General features: G+C 39.0%; 1 protein-coding gene across 3 annotated transcripts in view; it reads right to left on the minus strand.

Moving 5' to 3' along the window:
• The window catches only part of si:dkey-219c3.2 (transcription initiation factor TFIID subunit 4), a 48,311-nt gene that overhangs the window by 15,881 nt on the left and 10,521 nt on the right, over nucleotides 1–21,909 (minus strand). For all 3 annotated transcript variants that reach the window (XM_053506413.1, XM_053506414.1, XM_053506412.1), the window contains exons 10-14: nucleotides 20,484–20,653; nucleotides 13,875–14,005; nucleotides 11,809–11,934; nucleotides 9,177–9,233; nucleotides 2,877–2,993 (exon numbers count right to left, since the gene is read on the minus strand). In XM_053506413.1, coding sequence (XP_053362388.1) covers nucleotides 2,877–2,993; nucleotides 9,177–9,233; nucleotides 11,809–11,934; nucleotides 13,875–14,005; nucleotides 20,484–20,653 — 601 coding nt within the window. The remainder of the gene's footprint in view (nucleotides 1–2,876; nucleotides 2,994–9,176; nucleotides 9,234–11,808; nucleotides 11,935–13,874; nucleotides 14,006–20,483; nucleotides 20,654–21,909) is intronic.

The following is a 21,909-nucleotide window of genomic DNA, read 5'->3' on the forward strand; positions in this document are numbered from 1 at the left end:
AGATGAAATGTCTGACTGGCCCCTTCAGAGCGGCCTGAGCTACAGCCCTCGAGGCCAGTGCTGACCCCTTTAGAAAAGTCACATTCACCTAACTCCACAGGGGGGGTGGAGACAGAGTGGAGCGCCAGAGAAGGAGGAGAGGAAAAAAAAAAAAAAAAAAAAAAAAATTGCCGAAGGCATTTTCGAGGCGGATGTGAAAGACTGAAACGTGGTGAGGCGAAAATGAAGAGAATTTCGCCTCGTTTCCTTCACTTCTAATACGTGTTCATGCGTCATTCTCAAAGTCTGGGTGAAACTGGAACATTAGAAAAAGACATGAACTGTAGATACAGCTTTATATAATTGCATTTCTTTGTTGTTTTTTTCCCCCCCTTCTTCAAGTGGTTCAGCAGTGCCCTCAGAGCACTTTAGTTATTCATGCTTTTCATACCTGGGACATTTATAGCCACATATTCTCTACCATCTGCGTCACTGATATCTCTGCGGTATTATTAATATTTACATCTAAAACATTAGGCGACACATATGCAGTAATTAAAGTCCTTTGCAGGATTAAACAGTAACTACATCGTTAAGACGACAAATAGTGGCTAAGAGAATAAATACACATAGCCTTCTTAGTATTGGAGTAATTATTGCTTAGGTGTGGAACATAATCAACTTAGTGACTCAGAGCCATAGGTTTGTGGTCTTCCCAGCGGAATTTGCATATGAAATAACATCATTTCCCATACAATGGTGTAAATGCAAATATGGCAGAGTGCTCCATTTGAAGAAATGTTAACATGATGAATACATTACTGAAACTGGTGAAAATATCGTTATATTTCTTTTAACCTGTACACACAGTCCCTGAGAAGAGATTTATGGCACAATGTTTTGATGGACAGTTCGAGTCCTTTCTTCCCCCTTTGGACCAGTTGATCGTTTTTGTTGACCGTTACCCATTTTAACGGTCAACACACGGAAACAAAAAACTTTTCAAAGACGTTCAATGTTTTTTTTTTTTCTGTAGTAAAATTAATAGCTTGTCAAATAGCATTTTTTGGGATGGGAATCACCAGAGACCACCTAAATGCCAATTTGATTTGTTACAGTTGGAACCAAATTTAGCAAATAATTTGCCCCTTCACAGAGGATGATATGAATAGTTAAGAGTGCTCCACCTGTAGGACTATAAAGGAACTGCAACATTTAACATATTAAAAATTAATGAAAAAAAAAAAACAGAAATTAAGTTGTGATACGTAATTTAACCTATTTCTCCCCTATCTCCACCAACGGCGCTTCTGCTTGTGCGCAGAGACATTGCTGATTTCAGGTCTGTTAGTGCCAATGAAGGTATATTGCATTGCTGAAGCACACAGAGACATCCTACTGTACATCAAATACGACATACTGTACATCAAAATGACTTTTCTCCTTGGCTGAAATTTTCTCTTAATTAAATCCACAACTTTTATTTTCGGCCATCACTGCTTTCATCACTTACTCCAAGCTCCCAATTAAAGTACATGCACATCTGTTTGTTTAACATTTTTATGTTTTTCTCAAATCAGGTTTTTTTTTTTTTAAACTACAGCCCACTGCACACCAAATGAATATAAATTTGTCTTATGGACCATTACTAAATTTCAAGAAGGAACAAGCCTCTGCTCTCCCACTAGGTGAAAGAGAGAGAATCAGACTTGGTGTAATAAAGTGTCTTTACTGACGGATGTACTTGTGTTGTGTAATGTGTATTAGTACAAGTGCTTTAAAATTAATCACATAAAAATCTAATTCACAGTATGAACTTGTGCAATTACATTTCAAAAGGCTGCAATTTGCCAGCTAACACACCATTAACTGTGGTATTTAAAGAAATTTATGCTTAAGATCATTTGTCCAATTATTTGGAGTTAGTTAGACTAGATAAATGTGTCTGAATGCAAAGTAGTTAAATATGGCAATCGCAAATACGCAATGTGTCTCAAAAATGAACGATGTAAAAAAAAAAAATGTTGTTAAACTGTGCAGCCCTAATTAGTATTAGGCGAAAATACTTAAATCATGTCTCTCCCCAAAAGAACCACTTAAAGAGTTCAATAGCAATACAGGTCAATACTTAATTATAACTTTTACTTCCAAACAAATGTGGAAAATGTATACATTTCCCTTCAAACTTTAATATCACTAGATACTTTTATATAGATTAATTTGTGCAGTACAACAGTGCAGTATTATGGGAAAGTGAGGTGTACTGGTATTAAAATACTGGTAGTGGAAAAACTTATGAATATGAAAAAAACGTCTGTAAATACAGTTATTTTGTACATATAAAGATACCCCCCCCTGTACGTATCTATTATTATCGGTCAGTCTTATCAGTGTCTCTGTTCTCTAGTCTAATTATGTGACTAGTGCCGACAGACATAACGGTGACCCAGACATGGCAGGGGTGGGATGAATGTATCAGTGGGATTACAACAAACTTTATTAAAAAAAAAAAAAAAAAAAAGGTAAGATGAACTTCAGGCTTCAGATTAAATTAACGCCCCCTATTGCCCGACACTTGTAACTGTATGCAGCCCCAGTTCAACATGATGTCCAGAACAGGAAAAAAGTAACTTCTAGTGAACTTGACCTAGAGCGTGTGCAGACTATGTTTCTGTGTTCCAAGACCTAAACTACAATTATAACTTCCACTCCGATGTGGTTTGATTATGTAGGTGAAGTCATATGTGCATATTGTAGCACAATAAGGAGTTTAAATAGTGATATACATTTTCAAATGCTAAAAATTGCATCCCTTTTTTTAATTTGTTCCATGTTTTTGAATTCCCCTACCAAAATCACCAGTAAAGATGTTTATATAAAGGGGAAGGTGCACATACCTCTGCTCCAGAAGCTCCAGGAGAGTCCAGTTTGCGTTTTTTGCGAGGCCCTATAGCGGCGAGCGCAGTGAGGTTAGCGTCACGTTGTCTCATCTGTGCCAGTTCCTGCTGCTGCATCTGATTTGAGGATTACAACAAATCATGATAAGTGAAGGAACAATTTATACAAGTTACAACAAAGCAGATATTAAATAAAATTACATAACATATGTAATTAAATTACATATTACACCAGACATTAGAACCAGATTTAAAACATGGATTCCAACACGTCATTGGTAAACATCAATGCAAACGTGAATGTATTTGCACCAGACAGGCATTTGAAAATATTCCTACATATTCTTACGCAGCGAGTTTAAGTTCTTTGACTGATAAACAGCTGTGAATGAGGAATAGGGGAGACAGTGAGATAAGTGCATTTAGTGTAGCAGGAGATTATATAGAGAACTAAAGGGGGTTTTTACCCTTAAAACCGTGGTGTTATTCTGTACAGTCGAAAGTCCCGGTTTGACTTGAACAGCCCTTGCAGTAACCAGAGTTGCAAGTGGTAAGTAAAGACAATTGCAAAGGCTCCAAAATGTAAACAAAACCATTCACATGGTTGTTGGGAGATGTGAGGAAACCAAAGATCGCTGAGAAAACCCATAAAGACGTGGAGAACATGAGACACTTCATATAGACGTTATCCAGCCCTGGATCCGTGAGGTAACAATGTTACCCAAAGCACCACTCTGTTGGTATTTTATCATCATGGGATCACACACTATGAGTTTCTTTTTGGCTGGAAGGTGTGTATTCATTTAACTGTGTATGCAGCTGGAAAAAAAGATTTTTAAAAAAAGAGTCAAAAATGTAATCGTAGCTCCATCAATGGTCCTGACTGTAAAAACTGCAGGAGTTGAAAAAAAAAACAAAAACAAAACCATTCAAGTCCATCTCCCAAGTCAGTTAGAAGTAAACAGAACCCTGTCGGCATTATCTGGGTTTTTAATATTCAGCCACTTTATTCATCTCCAACACACCACCAGTGAGATCTAATAATTTCGACACACCTTTCCTATGACAGGTCTAAGCTACAAACATTCCTCTAAACATTTACCCCTTTCTTCGCCTCACAGACACACGGCTACAGCGAACTGGTGCAACTGACGAAAAGCTAATTCAGGGCAACATTTGCATGCTAATTAACTCAGGGGTTATGCTAATCTAAGGGGAAGTCATGCACAATGCATGCGCACGCATGGTTGCCCTGAAGAAACCAGACAACACGTCCACACGCACGCAAATTGGACGAGGTGGCGGTGGCGGCCGCCGCGTGACTGAACTCTGAGCCGTCTCTAATGGCGACGATGAGGATGATGCTGCCCGAGGTGGCGGAGTACGAAGTCTCCGCGCACAAACGCTGCGGCAGTTCTATTAGCGCTAAACAGAAGGTTCTGGAAGCTGAGAGACTGCTTGGTGTCAGAGCCGATCTCCTCAGCGCCTGCAGCCAGAGTGGCGCTTTGCTTTCATATTCATTTTTTTGATGAGGAGTGAAAGGGGAACCTAGTTACGCCATCTGTAATCCAGAGCTCTGCACTCTCTCCCCCACCCTGTTCAGAATCTCGCTTTAATGACCGACCTCAATCACAGAGCTCAACTTTCAGCCTGCGCTCATCCGACCATTGTAATGTATGGAAACTGGAAAGGCTCGGGATAAGATAATGTTCATCAAAAAATAGACAGCGAGACAAAGGGAGGACGAGAAGATACAGAACATGTCGGAGAGAAGGAGAGGGAGAGAGAGAGATAGAAAGTGACAGACGCAGACAAAGAGAGAAATGCATGTAATCTCTAATCATTTCCAAAAGGTCAGCGGAGGGAGAGAGCGACGCCGCCAGCGCTGCTCTCCACCCTTATTGATCCTTATCTGCTGTCCAGCTCTCCACAATGACTGGCCCCTGAGCGAGAGCTTAATAAACGTGCAGGAGAGCGCTGAACGCAGCACTTCAATTAGGGAGGCTGACTGAAGTCAAGGACATGAAAACCGAAGAGCTGCGTGTCTGACGGCGATGCCGACACCGGGCTGGGATTGTTGGGTATGCAGCTGATATTAGCGTGGGAAGCGATCGCTTCAGGGCGCTTTAAGGGCCTTTAGGGGCTGTCTGTCTTTATCTGATTAGCAAGGTGACTCCTAAATGAGCCGCCATTACGAAACGATGGCAGAATGCAATAAAAGATACGCTGTTCTCTGCCAGCAAAGCAGAGCCGGACCAGCCTCAAAAAAATTGATTCGAGTTGGTTTAACAGCAATTTCATACTGAGCGGGACAACCCAGTCTCAGCCTCTGAGCAGGGGTGGACAAATAAGTGGGCCGAATGCCTGGAAGAGGCTCATTCAATGTCCAGGTATTAGTTGTTTTTTATGTGCTTGCCTTATGGACCAAACAGGTTTGGAGAACTACACTCTACTATACACCGAACTATTTATATATACACTGCATTATAAATTGGTAAAAACTCGCTCTTTCAGTGATATCTTCATGTTTCATACATTGGAGAACCCAAAACCAGTCTTAGAAAAATTTCTGTATGTCTGTCCGTCCAGATACAGTGGGTTACCCGACCCTGTGGGCGCGTCTTAAATCGACGTCTGGACAGAATTTAATGAAACTTTGGAGGTATCTGCAACATAACTGAAATCAAAATGTTCAGAAGTTAAGATTTAATAATCTACTGTAAAATAAGCTACTAATAAAATAGTTGCAGAATGTAAACATATATTACTGGGAATAGTTAATGTTTTCACAGCTGAAATAATAGCGCTGAAGTGGTATAAGTGAATTATAATTTTTTTCTGGGATTTCCCCTGATTTTCTCTCTAAATTAGTCGTGTCCAATTCCTCCCCGTCACTAGGGGACTTCCACATTAAGCTACTACTACCACTCAGTCGGGAGGGCTGAAAACTATCATGTGTTTCCTCCGAACCACGTGACACCAGCCGACTGCATCTTTTCAAACTGCTCGCTCACGCACTGTTGGGGGCGGCGTAACACACTCTGAGGACAGTGATATCCTTTTGGCTAACGCAAGTGGAAGGAGCGGATAGAGCTGTCCTCCGAGTGTGTTATGGTTATAGAGCCGTGATTAATGTGGGAGCTCGGCCTTCGGCTGCGAAAGGTTACAGCATTACCCGAGGATCGAACTCGCGATATCCGGATGATAGAGCGAGCACTTTACCACTGCGCCACTCGGAGGTGGATAAGTGAATTTTAACAAGCTGGAGTCATTTTAAGACAAAACTTAATCTTTATCTGATCTACTTTTCGATTTCTCATCTCTACATCTACATCTTTGATTCACTCTATGATTACCGAACAGGCTGACAACAAAAGAAGTAAAACTTAGTGTACAGAAAAACAGAGAGACATGTATGTGGGCTTTAACCTGAAATAATAATATTACTTATTACCTTAAAGCTAGTCAGCTTATTTTTAGCTTCAATCTTTTAACTATCTCTACAAACTCTTTAACTTACGCTAGTATATAACACCTCCCCCACCGCCGCCAAAAAAAGGGGAGAAATGGTTATGTTTTGGGGAAAGATACTCTGCTAGTTACCGATCTATGGTTTAGGCTTAAAAACGTGTGCATGATAAAACTGAGGACCAGCATGCTGCCTCAAAGGAAAATGCAAACGTTTCTTCAGCGCACACTTTAACGTCTCGTTATTCTACTTTTTAGATCTACCAAAAAAAAAACTTAAAAAAAAAAAAAAGAACCACCACCAAAGAACAAAAAGAGCAAAGAAGGCTTCATGAAGCGCTCAACTCTTTCTCCATCACAGCATGGCCTCGGGTTGAAGACAAGACAGAGTGCTGAAACCAGCAGTACAACCGAGAAAGAGGCACTCAGGCACAATAATACCACTGCCTCGTTCTGCTCTTAAGGGTTACGGAAAATATCGAGGTTTAAAGAAAACCTTAACTGCAACTAGTGAGATAATAACGGCTTAACATGCTCAAGGAAAATGATCATTAAAATTTATTTTTTAATTAATTTCATTTAGGACAGGGATCATTAGGAGATGTGTGTGTCTGTGTGAGTGTGTGTTCGAATCCTGGTGATGCAACAGCTATCTGTGGCTGTGAGCCCAAGAAAGAGAAACTGCCTGTGCTTTCTGGAAGGGAGGGATAGACGGAGTCATGGCGTTTCTTTCTTCCTTATAGCCGTGTATAAGCTCATCTATGCAGATGTGGTGGCTGGCTTGACGTGCTTTAGAGAACGCACGCATTATCCCGACTCTCCCCAGGTACAGTAGTTGCTGTCACATGACAGGACAGCGGGATCTATTGGACAGGAATTGGCAGTAACAAAAAAATAAATAAATGCAGGGGAAAAAAAGTAGGAATGTGTCTGAGGACACGACAATCTTTGTAGGCAGCAGACCAAACAGCCAATTATCAGACGACGACATAATTATGTTCACTGAAGAAGAAAAAAAAAAGACAAGAATGAAAAGCAGCTTGATTGAGTCACACTAGCGGAAAGCTGCAGCAAAAGGCTGCAATTTTATTACAGGTGTTATAAACATGGTCTGGAATTTATGTGGGGTTTTTTTTTCTGAAATATTCTGAACATGACTTTTGCACTTGAGACATTTAAGAAGCTTCATCTATTTATCTAGTGCATTGTTTGTCTTAAATAAGTGGCATGTGTGTGGCTCAGGAGACAACAAAAAGCTCATCATCTCCTTATTTAATACTAATACAAACGTACTAGAGGAGAGGAAAGATGCAAAAAAAAAAAAAATCTTCTGTAATTTGTCTGTACTTCAGATTTAAAAGCAGGGACGCTGCTCAGATGGAGGTATTGTGTTAGATATGCAAGGTTAACATTCCAGAAAACACTCAGGCATTTATAATGCCTTAATGAATAAAAACACATTGAAGAAACGTAAGGCACTCGCACAAACGGTCATTTGTAACGCTCATTTATGTTGCCCATGTGTAGTGTTGGCACAGAAGGAGTTCAGAAACGAAAGGCAAGTCTTAAACAAACTGCGATTCCTAAACTACAGTACTGTGAAAATTCTTGAACCCCCCCGCCCCAAAATTTCTTTGTATTAAATTAAAAGATTGCAAAGTGCCTAAAGGTACAACTTAAAATTTGCTTGATTATGCAACAACCTCAGCAGCAACCTCATTTCCCCTCTCGTCTGATCCAACCGGCGAGTGATTAGCATTACCGGCAAACTAATCACTCGCCTGATCATCTGTTATAATTAGTTTGAATTGGTTTAATTCTTGAATGATTCATGTGTCACTGTGTGACTTAACGAACAAAACAATATTCTCTGATACTAGCCAAAAAAAAAACTAAACAAAACAAAAGGTCTGCAGGAAGTCTGGAGAGCTATTCCTCAAGACTGCATTAAAAATACATGACGTCTGGTTCTTTGAAAGGAAAATATGAAGAAGTGAGGGGTGGCTCAAGAATACGATTTTTTTTATATAGCTAAGATAATATTGGCAAATATCATCTAAGTGATCACTGGTAAAATTATATGCTGTAAGCCTAAATTAATATGTTTGAATACTAAACTATACATTTAATATGGTAGTTTTTGTCAAAAATCATCTTGTGTTTTTTTTTTTTTTTGCAAATTGTTCAGCCCCATAGTAAACAATCACCCATTAGCTGCCTTCACACGCACCCTTATATTACAGAATCCAACATCTTGATATTCACTGTGTGAAAAGATTTACACCATGTTCACATTACAAGCCACAAACCTGTTGTTTTTCAGATCGGATCTGAGTCACCCTAGAGGTCCTAGATTGGATGCACATGATACGTGGTCATGTGACTCGGAATCCTCCAGAGCAAAATCTCAATCATAATTTTTTTTTTTGCTAAAAGCATCCAGATTTTTTTGTTCAGCTTGGATTTGCAAGTCATGACGGTTCACGTTCCCACTGTAATAACAAGCGACTTTTATCTGACTCTGATGTGGGTGCGTCTGTCCTCTGAAAAAGCACACGACGGTATGCACCTGCTTGCGCCATCTGGGTTAAAACAGGTCACATGTTCTTGAGACCAGTATTCAATTTCAAACACTTAATGTGTTTTCATGTACGTATCAGATATGCATTCAATCTAGGACAATATACAAAATGACTCAGATTCGATCATTTAAACAAAATTTTGAAAAATAAATCAAATTTCTGTCCAAAACCTTATTTCTTGGTAGAATATATTGTACAGTGTATTGCTATACTGGTATATTTCTAGATGGTCTGTACGGTATATACTCACCTCTTTAGCTTTCTGCTTTAGTCGAGCCTGCTCAGGGTCCTCTTGCCTGGAGCGACTCTGCAATGTTAGAGTTAGAGAAACAGATTTATCATTCAGATTCAAGTCTTCAGCAGCCGATCTAACATCTCGACACTCTTGCTGAAAGCTGTTTAGATCTGAAGTTTGAGCGAACGAACCGTCAGGAAGTTTGACTTTTGTAGAAACCTTTCTATAATTAAGCCTGTTGTGTGCATACAGGTCAGATAAACTCCCAAACAAACAGGAAACTGCAACACAAGAGCGATTACTTTCCAGGCTGACAGCTCAATTAGCCGACTGCTTAATTAGGAGAGGGACGCTTGTGTACTGACTGGGGGTGTACTGACGGCGGCTGAGGAGGATGGGGACACCACCGTCTTCGCATCCTCGTCGTCACTGCTGTTTAAGTCGACTAATTGCTTTCGCTTTAATGTCGCACGCCTTCTCCTGTGGAGAACCCCAAACCACCCTCTGACTTGGTTTATGGAGCGACACTTAAGTGAAGGAAGGCCTGCTGCGAGGATTAAAGCTAGCTGCTTGCTGATTTAAAAGGCATGCTGGGAAACTACATTGTTTTTACTATATTGTTCGAGCATCAGAAAGTTTGATAAGTAAGGACTTAAACAGTGACTTGTAAGGAAAATAATCAACGACACGGTGGCATGATGCTGCCCCAAGCAAAGTAGAGTTACTGTTTTTAATATTTAATCACAAATGTAAAACTGTTTTGCTTTTGATCCTTTTATACTTATATACAGTATAATATTTTGCAACGTCATTAATGTTATACATAATGTGGACACCTGACCCTCACACACACATCCACTTCCATTATTCCTTTCTTCTCCTTTTTATATAATTTTCTACTCTTAGAAAAACGATCTATTCTTTTTTTGTGTATGAATACGGCGACTTGTGTCCATTCAGCAACAAGACCATTAATGAGATCAGACACTGAGGTCAGGTGAGCAGATCTGGGGTCTCCCAAAAGGGTTCAGTGGGGTTGAGGCCAGGACTCTGTGCAAGAATACTTGAGCTCTTCAGCACCAGCCTTGGCACATCATGTCTTTATGGAGGTCACTGTTGCACATTGAGATGCTGAAATCGGTTTGAGCATCTTAACTTGGTTGACTGAAGAGAACGTGTTGAACCAAAAAAAAAAAAAAAAAAAAAAAAAGAGTTGTCCAAAAAAAATATATATTTTTAAATTAAGTAGCTTAATTGCTTTATGATATGCTTTAAACTCTTTTTTTTAACTCATCTTGAACTCTCTTTTGAGCAGGGGTAGCACAGTGGTTAAGGTGTTGGACTAGGGGTCGGAAAGTCCCCAGGTTGAAACCCGAACACAACCACGTCGTCACTGATGGGCCCTTCACTTAACCTTCTTAACTGCTAAGATACATCATGATTTCAAAATCTAAGTCGCTCTGGATAAGGGGCATCTGCCACATTGCATAAATTTAAATGAACTGGGCTACTCGTACATACAGTCTTATGCAAAAGTTTAGGCACCCCTTGATAAATAGCAGATTTTTTTTTTTTTTTTTTTTTTTTGAAAAGATGTTAACACAGTCTCTCTTGGAAATGGAAAAAATGAACAATAATTTCTGCAAACATTGAGGCATAGTTACTTTTTGTGTCATTTCATGAAATGCTGCTTCTTTTTTTCTCCAAACATGCCCTTGCTGATTGTGGGCAAAGAACTTTTTGTAAAGCTGACAACGCTTTACTATCTTCTTGTAGCCTTCTCCTGCACTGTGGGCATGAATAACTTTCATTTTCAGAGTTTTACACAGCTGCTTAGAGGAACCCATGGCTGTTGAGTGTCCGGAAGTGTATGCACAAGGTTTGGAAAGTCAAAGTATCTGTAAAACTTTAAAATTGGCTTTTACTAATGACAGCTGTTGCCATGCATCCGATCTAATGAGATCTAAAGGAACTCTGGAACTCTTTGGGTGCCCAAACTTTTGCACAGTGCCAGTTTTTATTTTGGTTCAATTTATGGCATAAGAAGTAACTATGAATCAATGTTTTGCTGAAAATATTGTGCATTTTTTCCATTTCCAAGAGATGCTGTGTTAACATCATCTTAATTTAAAAAAATTACCAAAATCTGTTATTTATCAAGGGGTGCTCAAACTTTTGCATAAGACTGTATGGGTGTGATGGCGAGGTGTCCACATACTTTTGGTCACTTTTACATTGTACGTTTGAAGCTTAATGTTTGATGGTTACTCATGACTTTACAGAAATCTTCACTGTACCTCTCTGTATACACCTCAAGTTGTTTCTATAGAACTGATATCGTTAGGACGAGCAGATGATGCCTAAATTATTATTTAAATTAGAGTCTGATATACTGTCAGATCTCCTGGTGTAGAAAACTAATCAACACCTTCTGAGACGGGAATTCATCGGCGCCGTGGTGTGAAAGCAGCTTCTCTTATGTGTGACCGTTGTGTGTATCTTTACAATTGCAGAATTCTTTGAAATCAGTCTTTGCAGACCAGGAAAAGGGACGGGATGATGAAAAAGTGAAGCTAAAAACAAACCAGGGTCTCTTAAACTGTCTCTTTATATAACAATGACTAAAACATCCAGGTGTGAAACCTACTTTAGCCACTTTCAGCAGGATCTCCCTCTCCTCGTCGTCTTTGCGCTGTTTCTCCAACCTCTCCAGCTGCTCGAAGAACTTCAGCTGCGTCCTCACATCTGATGTCTGCTCGTGGTGCTCTTCATCCTGGAGCGGAGAAAACACACGGCAACGAGCTCCTTATCATCACGCACACACACTCCACCTCCACATCGTACAAGCTTTCATCTAACGCCTTGACTTCCGCTACAAACTTCTCGCTGATTTTTTTTTCTTTCTCTTCTCTCGCATGCGACTGAAGCGAGGAGAAGTTACTAGGTCACCCTGAGTTAATGGGATAATTGTTTGTTTCGCAGAGCGTCTCGGAGGCAGCCCCTGACACGCTCGCTGCCAAGACTCTGTTCTCACTTCACACTTAAAGCAGTATAAAGACCAAAGCCAGGCAAGAGCACGAAGCAACACACACACACTTTTCTGAGGCTGAAGCCTGGTAGCGGGAGAAACATCTCTCATCTGTAGCTCTTGCTTTGTGTGTGTGTGAGTTGTGGCTGTGCCTCGCTGGCAGGGCAAGTTTTCCTGTCACTGCACAAATCTACCCTGCTTTTGCGTAGCAGGTAAACGACTCAACCCTCTCGGCACTTTTCCTTTCCATCAACTACAAAACTAAATACAAAACTTGTTCAACTTGCCACACCCCCACCCCGTCTGAATCCCCTCGCACAAACACATATATACACAGACCCAAGGGAGAAGTTTTTCTTGTTTTTTTTATTTTTCACTAAAACCTAATTTAAATAATTTCCCTATTTCCCCTGTATAGTTAGATGAGGATGTCTGAACTGCTATTCCGGGTGAGATCATTAAATCCCACACCATCCTGAAAGGGGAAAGAGTTTACTGGAGAAAGTTTAGAAAGAGATAAGCAGCTCATGTCACCTCAAGTTTGAATCCTGTGGGTGTTTAATGGTCGCTATGCCTGAACAATATAAAAAAAATATATATATCGATATCATCACGCAATGCTTTTCTGAGGAATCTCAGGGTATCTTTATCTATCTTTTTTGTAATAATTATAAACTCACTTTGTTTTTTGCTAGCTGGTATTTTTTTTATAAGCCTACATATTATGATGCGTACTGCTAACAGCAGAAATAAAAAAAAATTTAACAGTTTGAGACAAATTAGACAAACATTGATCTTGAAATATAAAAAAAAAAAATCTGACGTAAATCAACTCTGAAACGAAAACTAACCAACAATAACTTGTTTAAATTGTATAGCACTAATAATCAGTAGGAAGAAAGTCAAGATCGTTTTAGCAACTTATCCTGAATATTAAAACGTTCATTATGGACACCTGATGAACTGATTTGTTAATTTATGCTAATAACAAGAAATGTTAAAAGTGCATCTTCGGTCCTCTTACTGAACTGTGTATAGGCCCGTCATAAACATTTTTTTTTTTTTTAAGAAATAGACATTAAAAACTCATTAATAATATTTCTGTGCAACAGACATCAGCTAGCTCCTTCAGTCGAAGCACAGCTGCTTAGGTCTGTCCCCAAGTTCCAGAGGAAGAGCTGATGTGAAGGCAAAAACATTCTCTTTAATTGAAATCATCTCTCAGGCATCAGAAGCCTCTGAAAATTACAACATGGATCCTTTATATTGTTAAATCTCGTTTCCTGCTATGCTGCTTAGCCCGGCTCTTTTATGTTTGAGAATGAGCTAAGGAGCGACATGCTTAGAGGGAGAACACCCAAATAAACACAGGACATCGTGACTGCGTTCGTTTAATAATAACGAAGCTTGCTTATCTCCTGGCGATTATCAGGCTTAGAGCTCATACGGAAACTTCGAAATGAAATTCCATGCTTTCGAAGGCTTCTGCATTTAGTTTTTTTTAAAGGACTAAACCAAGCGCTGTTTTCACAACAATTTGTATGTGATTTTTTCTAAATCAATTTAAATACATTTTAAATTTTAAACCCTCTTCTGAGCACTGAATCACTATTTACAGAGTCCAATTTGTCCAGCTGGTCCATTCGGCCACGCCCACAGATAGCTGGACTGTGATTGGTTCTTACCTTGCTTGGTTCTGTTCGATGTCGCGCGAGAGCAGAGACGTTTTCCAGCGTGGAACGGAGCCTGGCCTCGGTGGCGTGGGACACCAAACTCACCACATCTGCCATTACCTCGTTTACACCAAACCCACGTGCTGCGAAGAGCGAGAGAGATTAATTAAACCCACAGATAAAAAAGTAAAACAGCGTTACAGTATAGGGTCAGGTCGCGGCTGTAGGGGTATAACGCGGCTACAGTGTATAATGTGGCTATAACGTTGCTCTTCGGCCCTCTGGAAGTCACGTGATCCAGAACCAAAACCATCTGCCATTTTATCTGGTAATCACGGCTGCGACATATCGTACCTCCAGGCAAGATGTTTACACACACAGATTTTACACATGACAATGGTCTATGTACAGACATTTTAATCAATCAATAGATATTATCAGCACTTGTCAAGCTTTGGCTTTTTTTTCACAACACTGTCAATATTTACAAAGGTTTGTCTATGTGCTACAAGACCTTCTTGTAAGATCTTAAACTATGAAGCAGTAAAACGGGAGCAGTGTTTAAGCAGAGTATCCGCGCACTTTACATCGTGTTATTAAGCATGTCAGTGTTTGACCTATTTTTCTACTCTACCTGTCGCTCTGCCATCTGTGCTGTCTGTGCTGTCTGTCTGACTGAGGCTGCTGCGTGTGCAGACACAACAGTGTGATTAGCCATTTAGCATGTATCCTAAAACCACTATACAGTATAGGTCTGTAAGCAAATTGTAGCCAGCAGCACACTCTGAGATTACGTAGAGAAAAAATGGTCACTTTGTCGCTCGCTGGTGGGAGTGTGCCTTTAGAGATCTAATCTGGACTCATTTTGACTCATCTTGTCTAAATCTCCTTTAAGTGACTTTTTGTGTTGCATGACTTTAAACCCAGGCCTAAAGAAAAAGGTGGAAAGTTAGATCGTTTTGGCAGTCAGGTGTAGGACCTCACTGATCCTTGCTTTCCACTTTCCGCACCATCGCTGCGAAATGCTCAAGCTGCACCCGCTAAATGTACATATGGCTAGATTAACCTACTGTAGCTTTCAGGAAGAGTGTCTGGCTTGAGGACAGTAAAGCAGTGGCCAGGAGGAAGCAGCAACTTTAGATCTGGATCTCATAATTACGGAAGAGTAAGTAATTATTATGAGATCTGGATCTTGTAATTATAAACTAGTAAGTCATAATTACGAGATAAAGGATTCAGATTTTTTTTTTTTTTTTTGCAGGGTGTTTCTGTAAAACAGTCACACAACATACAAACACACAGGACTGTGCAAATGTTTTCAGCCAGGCCTAACTATCATATTAAATGATGTCGATTAAATGAAAGAAACAGAAACAAATGTTTTATTGTGAAAGACTGCAAAGATTTCAAAATTTAAAGGGTATTAACAACCTCAGAAGCAACCTCATTTCCCCTCTCGTCTGTTCCAACCACTCAGCATTAAGCTTCAGCAGTAAAATAATCACCGGCCTGATCATTTATCATCATCTGCACCCGTTTCTCACTGATTCATGTCTTAAGGTTTTTTTTTTTTTTTTTTATGTTTTTGTTGTCGTCAACATTAACAGTGATTTAAGGCCAGCACAACAAATGCATGCACAGTATCAGTCAAACGTTTGGCACACCTTCTAATTCAATGTTTTACATTCTGGAATGATAATGGATTTTTTTTTTCTAAAACTATAAAATAACATATATAGCATTGGGTAATTACGTAACAACAACAGTCAGGTGTTGATTTAAGACACAAAGGTCAGCAGTTCTGGAATAGTTCTTGCCAGAACAGTATTATCAAGTGCATTTGCAAAACCAATCAAGCACCATGATGAAGAGAATGATTTGAAGGAAAGCAAGATCAAAACTTTCCTCTGCTGCAGAGGAAAAGTTCATTTAAAGTTACCAGCCTCATCAACTAACAAACAGCACTTCAGATTAAAGCTGTTATGAAGGGTTTACAGAGCATAAGTAGCAGACACGACTCAATATCAGCAGTTCAAAGGAGATTACTGCAGATTTTGGATGCCTTTAGCGTTGTTTTACAGTGTAGACAGAAAAAAAAATCTGGAACGACCATGGAATTAAAAGATGCATCCAAACTTTTGACTGGGAAAAGAAAAAAAAAAAAAAAAAAAAAAAACTTTTCATCACCGTATTAATGACCTGCTAAAAACCACCAATATCAGTTTAAACAGCTGTATCGTCACCCTATTGGCCATTCATCATGCAAGCTTGTTTTTCCTGGCATTTTACAATCCAGCGTTACGTTCATCAGATTTTTCAGTTTTTCAACAGCTACGGACAAAATGCTTTTATGCTAGAATTGAAATAATGTGATGGTGACAAATGCAGCACAGGTACGATCAGTGCTCATACTGCATAATTTTCATAAAACAAGCAAGTTAAAGTAGACAGAATTTATCTTCCTGATAAAATGCGCTCAAAATAAATCTTTTCACTCCCATGCTTTGTTTTTTTTTTCTCCGTAAAATCGGGCATGCTATCTATGTTTGGACAAGAGCTAAAATAAAATATCACTGTACCTGTTGCGTACTGAGAAAAGTTTTGGGAATATCATTTTGGTGCATCACACAGTCCTAGAAAGCTCCTTGAATAACAGCTCCCCCTTGTGGAGAGACTTGTGAGCTCGGCTCATGAACATCATGTAGACCGCTATTTGTAACGCTGTGCATTAATATCACTGTTTTATGCTTTACCAACGAATGACACAGTAAGTTTATTTAAGTACGATTTTTAAAATCAGAATAATCCAGCCCCCATTACTGTGGGAAAACAGGTAACGTGCATCGATGTGTAAATTTGCCCACATGTCATGTTTGTGTGTTTGGATTAATCCGTGCATCACCGCTCGACTCATGGAGAGCATGTATTGTACATTTCCAAAGCGACCTTGTCGGGAAGACGGCCGCAGGCTCTCGCTTGGTCCGGCACACATGACAAACTGACAGAGAGACATCAGAGGGAGGCCAATAAACTATTCATACACAGCCTGAGGAGGCCTGAGTCTCACTACACCGAGCACTCTTAGACTCTTAGAGAGGGAGCGAGAGGCCAGTGGACTAAAAAATATAGTGGACTAAAGCAATCAAAAAAGGCTCAACACGTCCGAATAGGGAGCATTTAATGTTTGGATAGACCAAAGTCAGAACTTTTACACCGTGATGTATGAAAGTTGTTGACAGTATGTGTCTAACATCCAGCAGCTCCAGCAGTGATGATATTATGGAGGAGTGGAAGAGAAGCCCAGCATCATCATCATTATCTGCAGCTCTGGTGAACCCCAATATTGGCACTTTGGACACAGTTTTGACATGTTCACTTAGGGTGTGCTCATTTTCATTGCCAGTTATTTAGACAAATGAAGTCTGCATGTGGAGTTATTGTTGGAGGACAGTAAATCTGTACTGCTATACAAGCTTCACATGGGCTACTCTAAAGTATATTGAATTTTAATTTCTATGGTATTGTCCCTTGAGAACGTATAATAAAGTGTTTGCTGAAATGTGAGGGGTGTACTCACTTTTGTGAGATACTGATCCTGTTCGAGGTCAGCTGGTATATGAGGATAATATAAACAATAGGACAGTTAAAAGTATGCGGTTATGGCACTCCTAGATTTCATTCAATCAGCTTTAGCTTAGATTACAGCACACAACGTGGTGATGAGTTCACACTAGGACTTAAAATCACTTTTTAAGCATATTTTGCACTGCACTAGACACTTTAAATATGTGGATTGCACAAACGTTGGACATTACCATTCTTTCATTACTATTTATTCTAACACCATTCCACACAAAAATTACATAAATATATACCGACCCATTCAGCTGCTCTTATTGTTTTATATTTCTTCATACATTCTTCAAATATTTTCTATATTGTGTATTTTTGTCGTACAGTTATTAATTATTTTTACTTTATTTTTTATATTTTATTTTATTCTTTCCTAGTTTTATTTACCCTATATTTTAATTTTCATATTTATTTCCTATTACTATTCATAGTCTTCTATTTTAGGTCACGAGCAGTTGTCTAAGCATTTCACTGCATATCGTACTGTGTATGACTGTGTATGTGACAAATAAAATTTTTATTTTTAATTTCAAATTGATCAGGTTAAGTTGTTTTCTTTGCTTGATGCAGTCCAATAATTTGACCTTTTCTGAAATGACATTTTTTTTTGTCTAGGTAGTGTATTCTGTAGCTATTATATCCTTGTTACCTCAGTACAACCCCCCTCTTTTTCTTTCAATCAAAATTAATAGAGCTTAAAAAATACACTAGTGAAACCGTAAAACACAGCATTCTAAATTTAAAAACTTTTTAAAGAAATTTAAAAAAACAACTTTGCCATAACTTTAGCATATTAATTCTCTCAATTTTTCTTTGGTTTTTACAATATAATAAAACATATCCATTCACTTTGAATCGTCTTTTTATCAAGCTGCTACGAATTCGCTGTTACTATCGTATTCTAGAACAAGCTTATTAGTATAAACATGCAACTGTAATTAATAGCATTAAGTATTTATATAGTTAGAACAACTGCTATAAATAGAAATTTGTTTTGTAACTTCAGACCGATCAGAATTACGAAATCAGCAATAGGTAAATTTACATAGAAAGTATTTCTTCAATCAATAATCATTCCGATTAGAGATTCCAACTGAGCTGTTTAAATCTAGATTAACATGCTTAAAGCATTTTCTGACATGGTCAAAGAGTGTCCACTCACTGAAAAGTGTTTGATATGAAACGTATACAGTGGAACCTTGGATTATAAGCATAACTCGTTCCAGAAGCGGGCTTGTATTTCAAAACTCTTGTAAACCAAATAGAATTTTGCCATAAAAAATAATGGAAACTCAAATTATTCGTTCCACAGCATCAAAAAATACATACATAAAAATAAACAACACAAAATATAAAGTAAAAATAAAACAAATTAACCTGCACTTTACCTTTAAAAAAAATTTTAAAAATAAATCCAGACAGATAAGTGTTTGTTTGTGCGCGCAGGCGCTGTGTGTGTGTGAGAATCTAAAGTAAACGCCCCTCTCCCCCTTCACGTCTTACACAGTTACCCCTCCTCCACTCTTTTCACACACACGCACACAACGGAAACACTGTAAAATAAACAAGAAATCTCTGTAATGGCACTTGATTGAGCAACACACTAACAGAATCACTGCTGTAAAGTAAAAATAAAACAAATTAACCTGCACTTTAACTTTGAAAAGTATCGCGACAGAGCAGTGTTTCTGTGTAGAGCAGAGAGAAAGAGTGTGTGTGTGTCTGTAAAAGCGAAAGTAGGAGGGGTCTATGCAGAGCAGGCTGATACTGAGAGAAAATGGATCTTTTACCTCTCTAATGAGACTTGCTTTTGCTTTACACGCACGCTGTACATGCACACATACAGACACTCGTCCTGCGGAACACTCGCAAACCGCGTTACTCGCAATCCGACGTTTTACTGTTTAAATCATGGCATTTAGGGGGCAGTGGTAGCTCAGAGGGATAAGGCACCAAGTGACTGATCGGAAGGTCGGTGGTTGAAAATGCAAAGAAAGAATTTTACTGTGCAGTAATGTATAAGTGACAAATAAAGGCTTAAATTTGAGGACAGAATTCCCATCTTTTCAGATAAATCCTGTCTTCTGTGTCATGATTGGTTATATGCTTTACTGTGAGCCAATCAGAACCCATCCTCAGTGCATGCAACTGAAGACAAAGTTAAAGAGAGTGTTATTCTCACAGAGTTCACTGATCAGGAACAGAAGCTATATTTCTCTCCCAGAAACTTGTCATATGATCTAATGTTACCCCCCGCGGGAGAAACGTGCACGGAAAGAACATATTTTTTCTGACGAGAGAGAAACCTACAGATCATGTGTTTACATTACTAATATTCACCTACTGAACGGATTATCAAATGTTTATTCCTCCCCTCTCTTTCCGGTTAAAAATCTATCCTGATTGTGCTGGGTCAGGTCAGACTGCTCCGACTGAGGCGTTTACATGCTGCGTTTTTATTACAATTGAACTATTATTACCATCATAAGTGAAACATTAGGATTCATATAAATACACGTAGTGCTGTGGTATAAGAGAGGATTATCCACCGCCTTGGTGAGAACTATATGGTGAGAATTTTAACACCCTAGAGTTTTCAAAGAACTTAAACATAACTTGTACGATATTATCGCTTAAAACGTGAGCCATGCATCACACTCTGCAGCGACTTCCTGCAAATACTGTATAAGGTGTTCATACGCTTTATGTTTAACAATAAGCTTTTTTCTTTTAAAGCACACATCTCCACCGATACAACTTTTGTGCGAGATCTAATTAGGAAGATTTGCTTTATAAAACCACTTTACCTTAGGCTCAGTTCATATGATTTTATTTACTCTTAACACTCAGTGATCCGGGCCTATTGTTTCACTCGTCCCGTCAGCAGCTCCAGGCTTCAGCTGCTATGATGCATCAATATATTCACACACAGCCTCTAATTAATATATACCTTGAAGAGTGTGTGTGTGTGTGTCGGGGGTTCCCTACCGATCTCCAGGATGCGTTTATGGAGAAGACTAGCCGGCAGGAACGCCTCGTCTTTGCAGGAGCGGATCTGAGTGCCTACCAGCTCAGAGCCCGTGGCCAAGATCCGAGCGTTCTCTTCATTCAGGTTCACGCCCGCCATGGACGCCACGTCGTTGATGTCATCATCGTCCCTGAAATGCATTAAAAAAAAAAAAACACAAAAAAAAAAACCCACATGACCGTCTTTAGACACATACAACTGCAGATTTTAAAATGGTCTGAATAAAGATTTCCAAAAAAAAAAAGGGACTTTAAAATATTACTGAAACTATATTTATTACTAATGAAAATCATTCAGCCATGACATGTCTGCCAGCTCCTTTATCTTTAATTAACAAAAATACACACACACAAAAAAACTCAGGGACGTGCTGCCCTCTAGTGGGAACTAGGAAAACGACAACGTAATAAATCAACGCAAAAGCTTTTAACTTCATATACATCTTTAATTAGAGAAAACTGTCTTTACGATAACACTCAGAAAATATCGTGTGTATTTGCTTTCTATAGCCTACCATAAATGTGTCTCTTATTTTGTAGTCACACACACGACCTGATAATTTGCCCCACGACCTCAAGGTCTAAATCATGTTGATCAGGCCATGAATGGATATGAGTGTAAAAGTTTAGGTTTCGTGTGTGGCATTCCAAAATTGAAAATTAAAAACACACAATTAACCTAGATATTGTAATGCGTTACGATTATTTAAACGCAAAATAATCCTATAACTAAGTTTGACCCTAATGGCATTCCATAATCGCAGTGCGGTTTCCAGGCTGTGTGTAATGATGCGATTAACATGAATAATAAATAAAAGCTGCCTAAACAGCAAGTTTCATTATAAAAAGGTTTCCAGATGAAACTTTGGATTAAAACTTAAAGTTGTATGCTCGAGCTACTTTCGAGGGGAACTATTTTTTCAGGAACGCATGAACTGCTGGAACCAAATTCCTTGTTTGTCTCAACATAATTGGCGAATAAAATCCGCTTCTGATCCTGATTCTGAACTGTATGACACTGAAAAGGCTGCAAAAGTAAGGCAGTTGGCAGAAGCTTCTTTTATTGCACTTACTGGAGACCACTGGACATCAGCAAGTAGCTATAACTACCTCGGTATAACAGCACATCTAATCGATAACAAATAGCAGCTGCACTCATTCACTCTGGGCTTTGAAAAACAGAAGAAAGGCATTTTGCTAAAGCATGCACTAGCCAATTTCTTGAAGTTGAAAAGTAGATAATGAACACAGTCACCACTCGAGGAAGAGACAGGCTCCACGATGTGTTTACGTCAAACACTGAAACGCCATAATCCGTTTCCTCTAACCAGTTTGTCAATATTGCAAATTTATAATGCAAGTAAATCTGAAGGTTTCAAAATTGTGA

Source organism: Clarias gariepinus, chromosome 10 (assembly GCF_024256425.1).
Source record: "Clarias gariepinus isolate MV-2021 ecotype Netherlands chromosome 10, CGAR_prim_01v2, whole genome shotgun sequence".
Taxonomy (NCBI): domain Eukaryota; kingdom Metazoa; phylum Chordata; class Actinopteri; order Siluriformes; family Clariidae; genus Clarias; species Clarias gariepinus.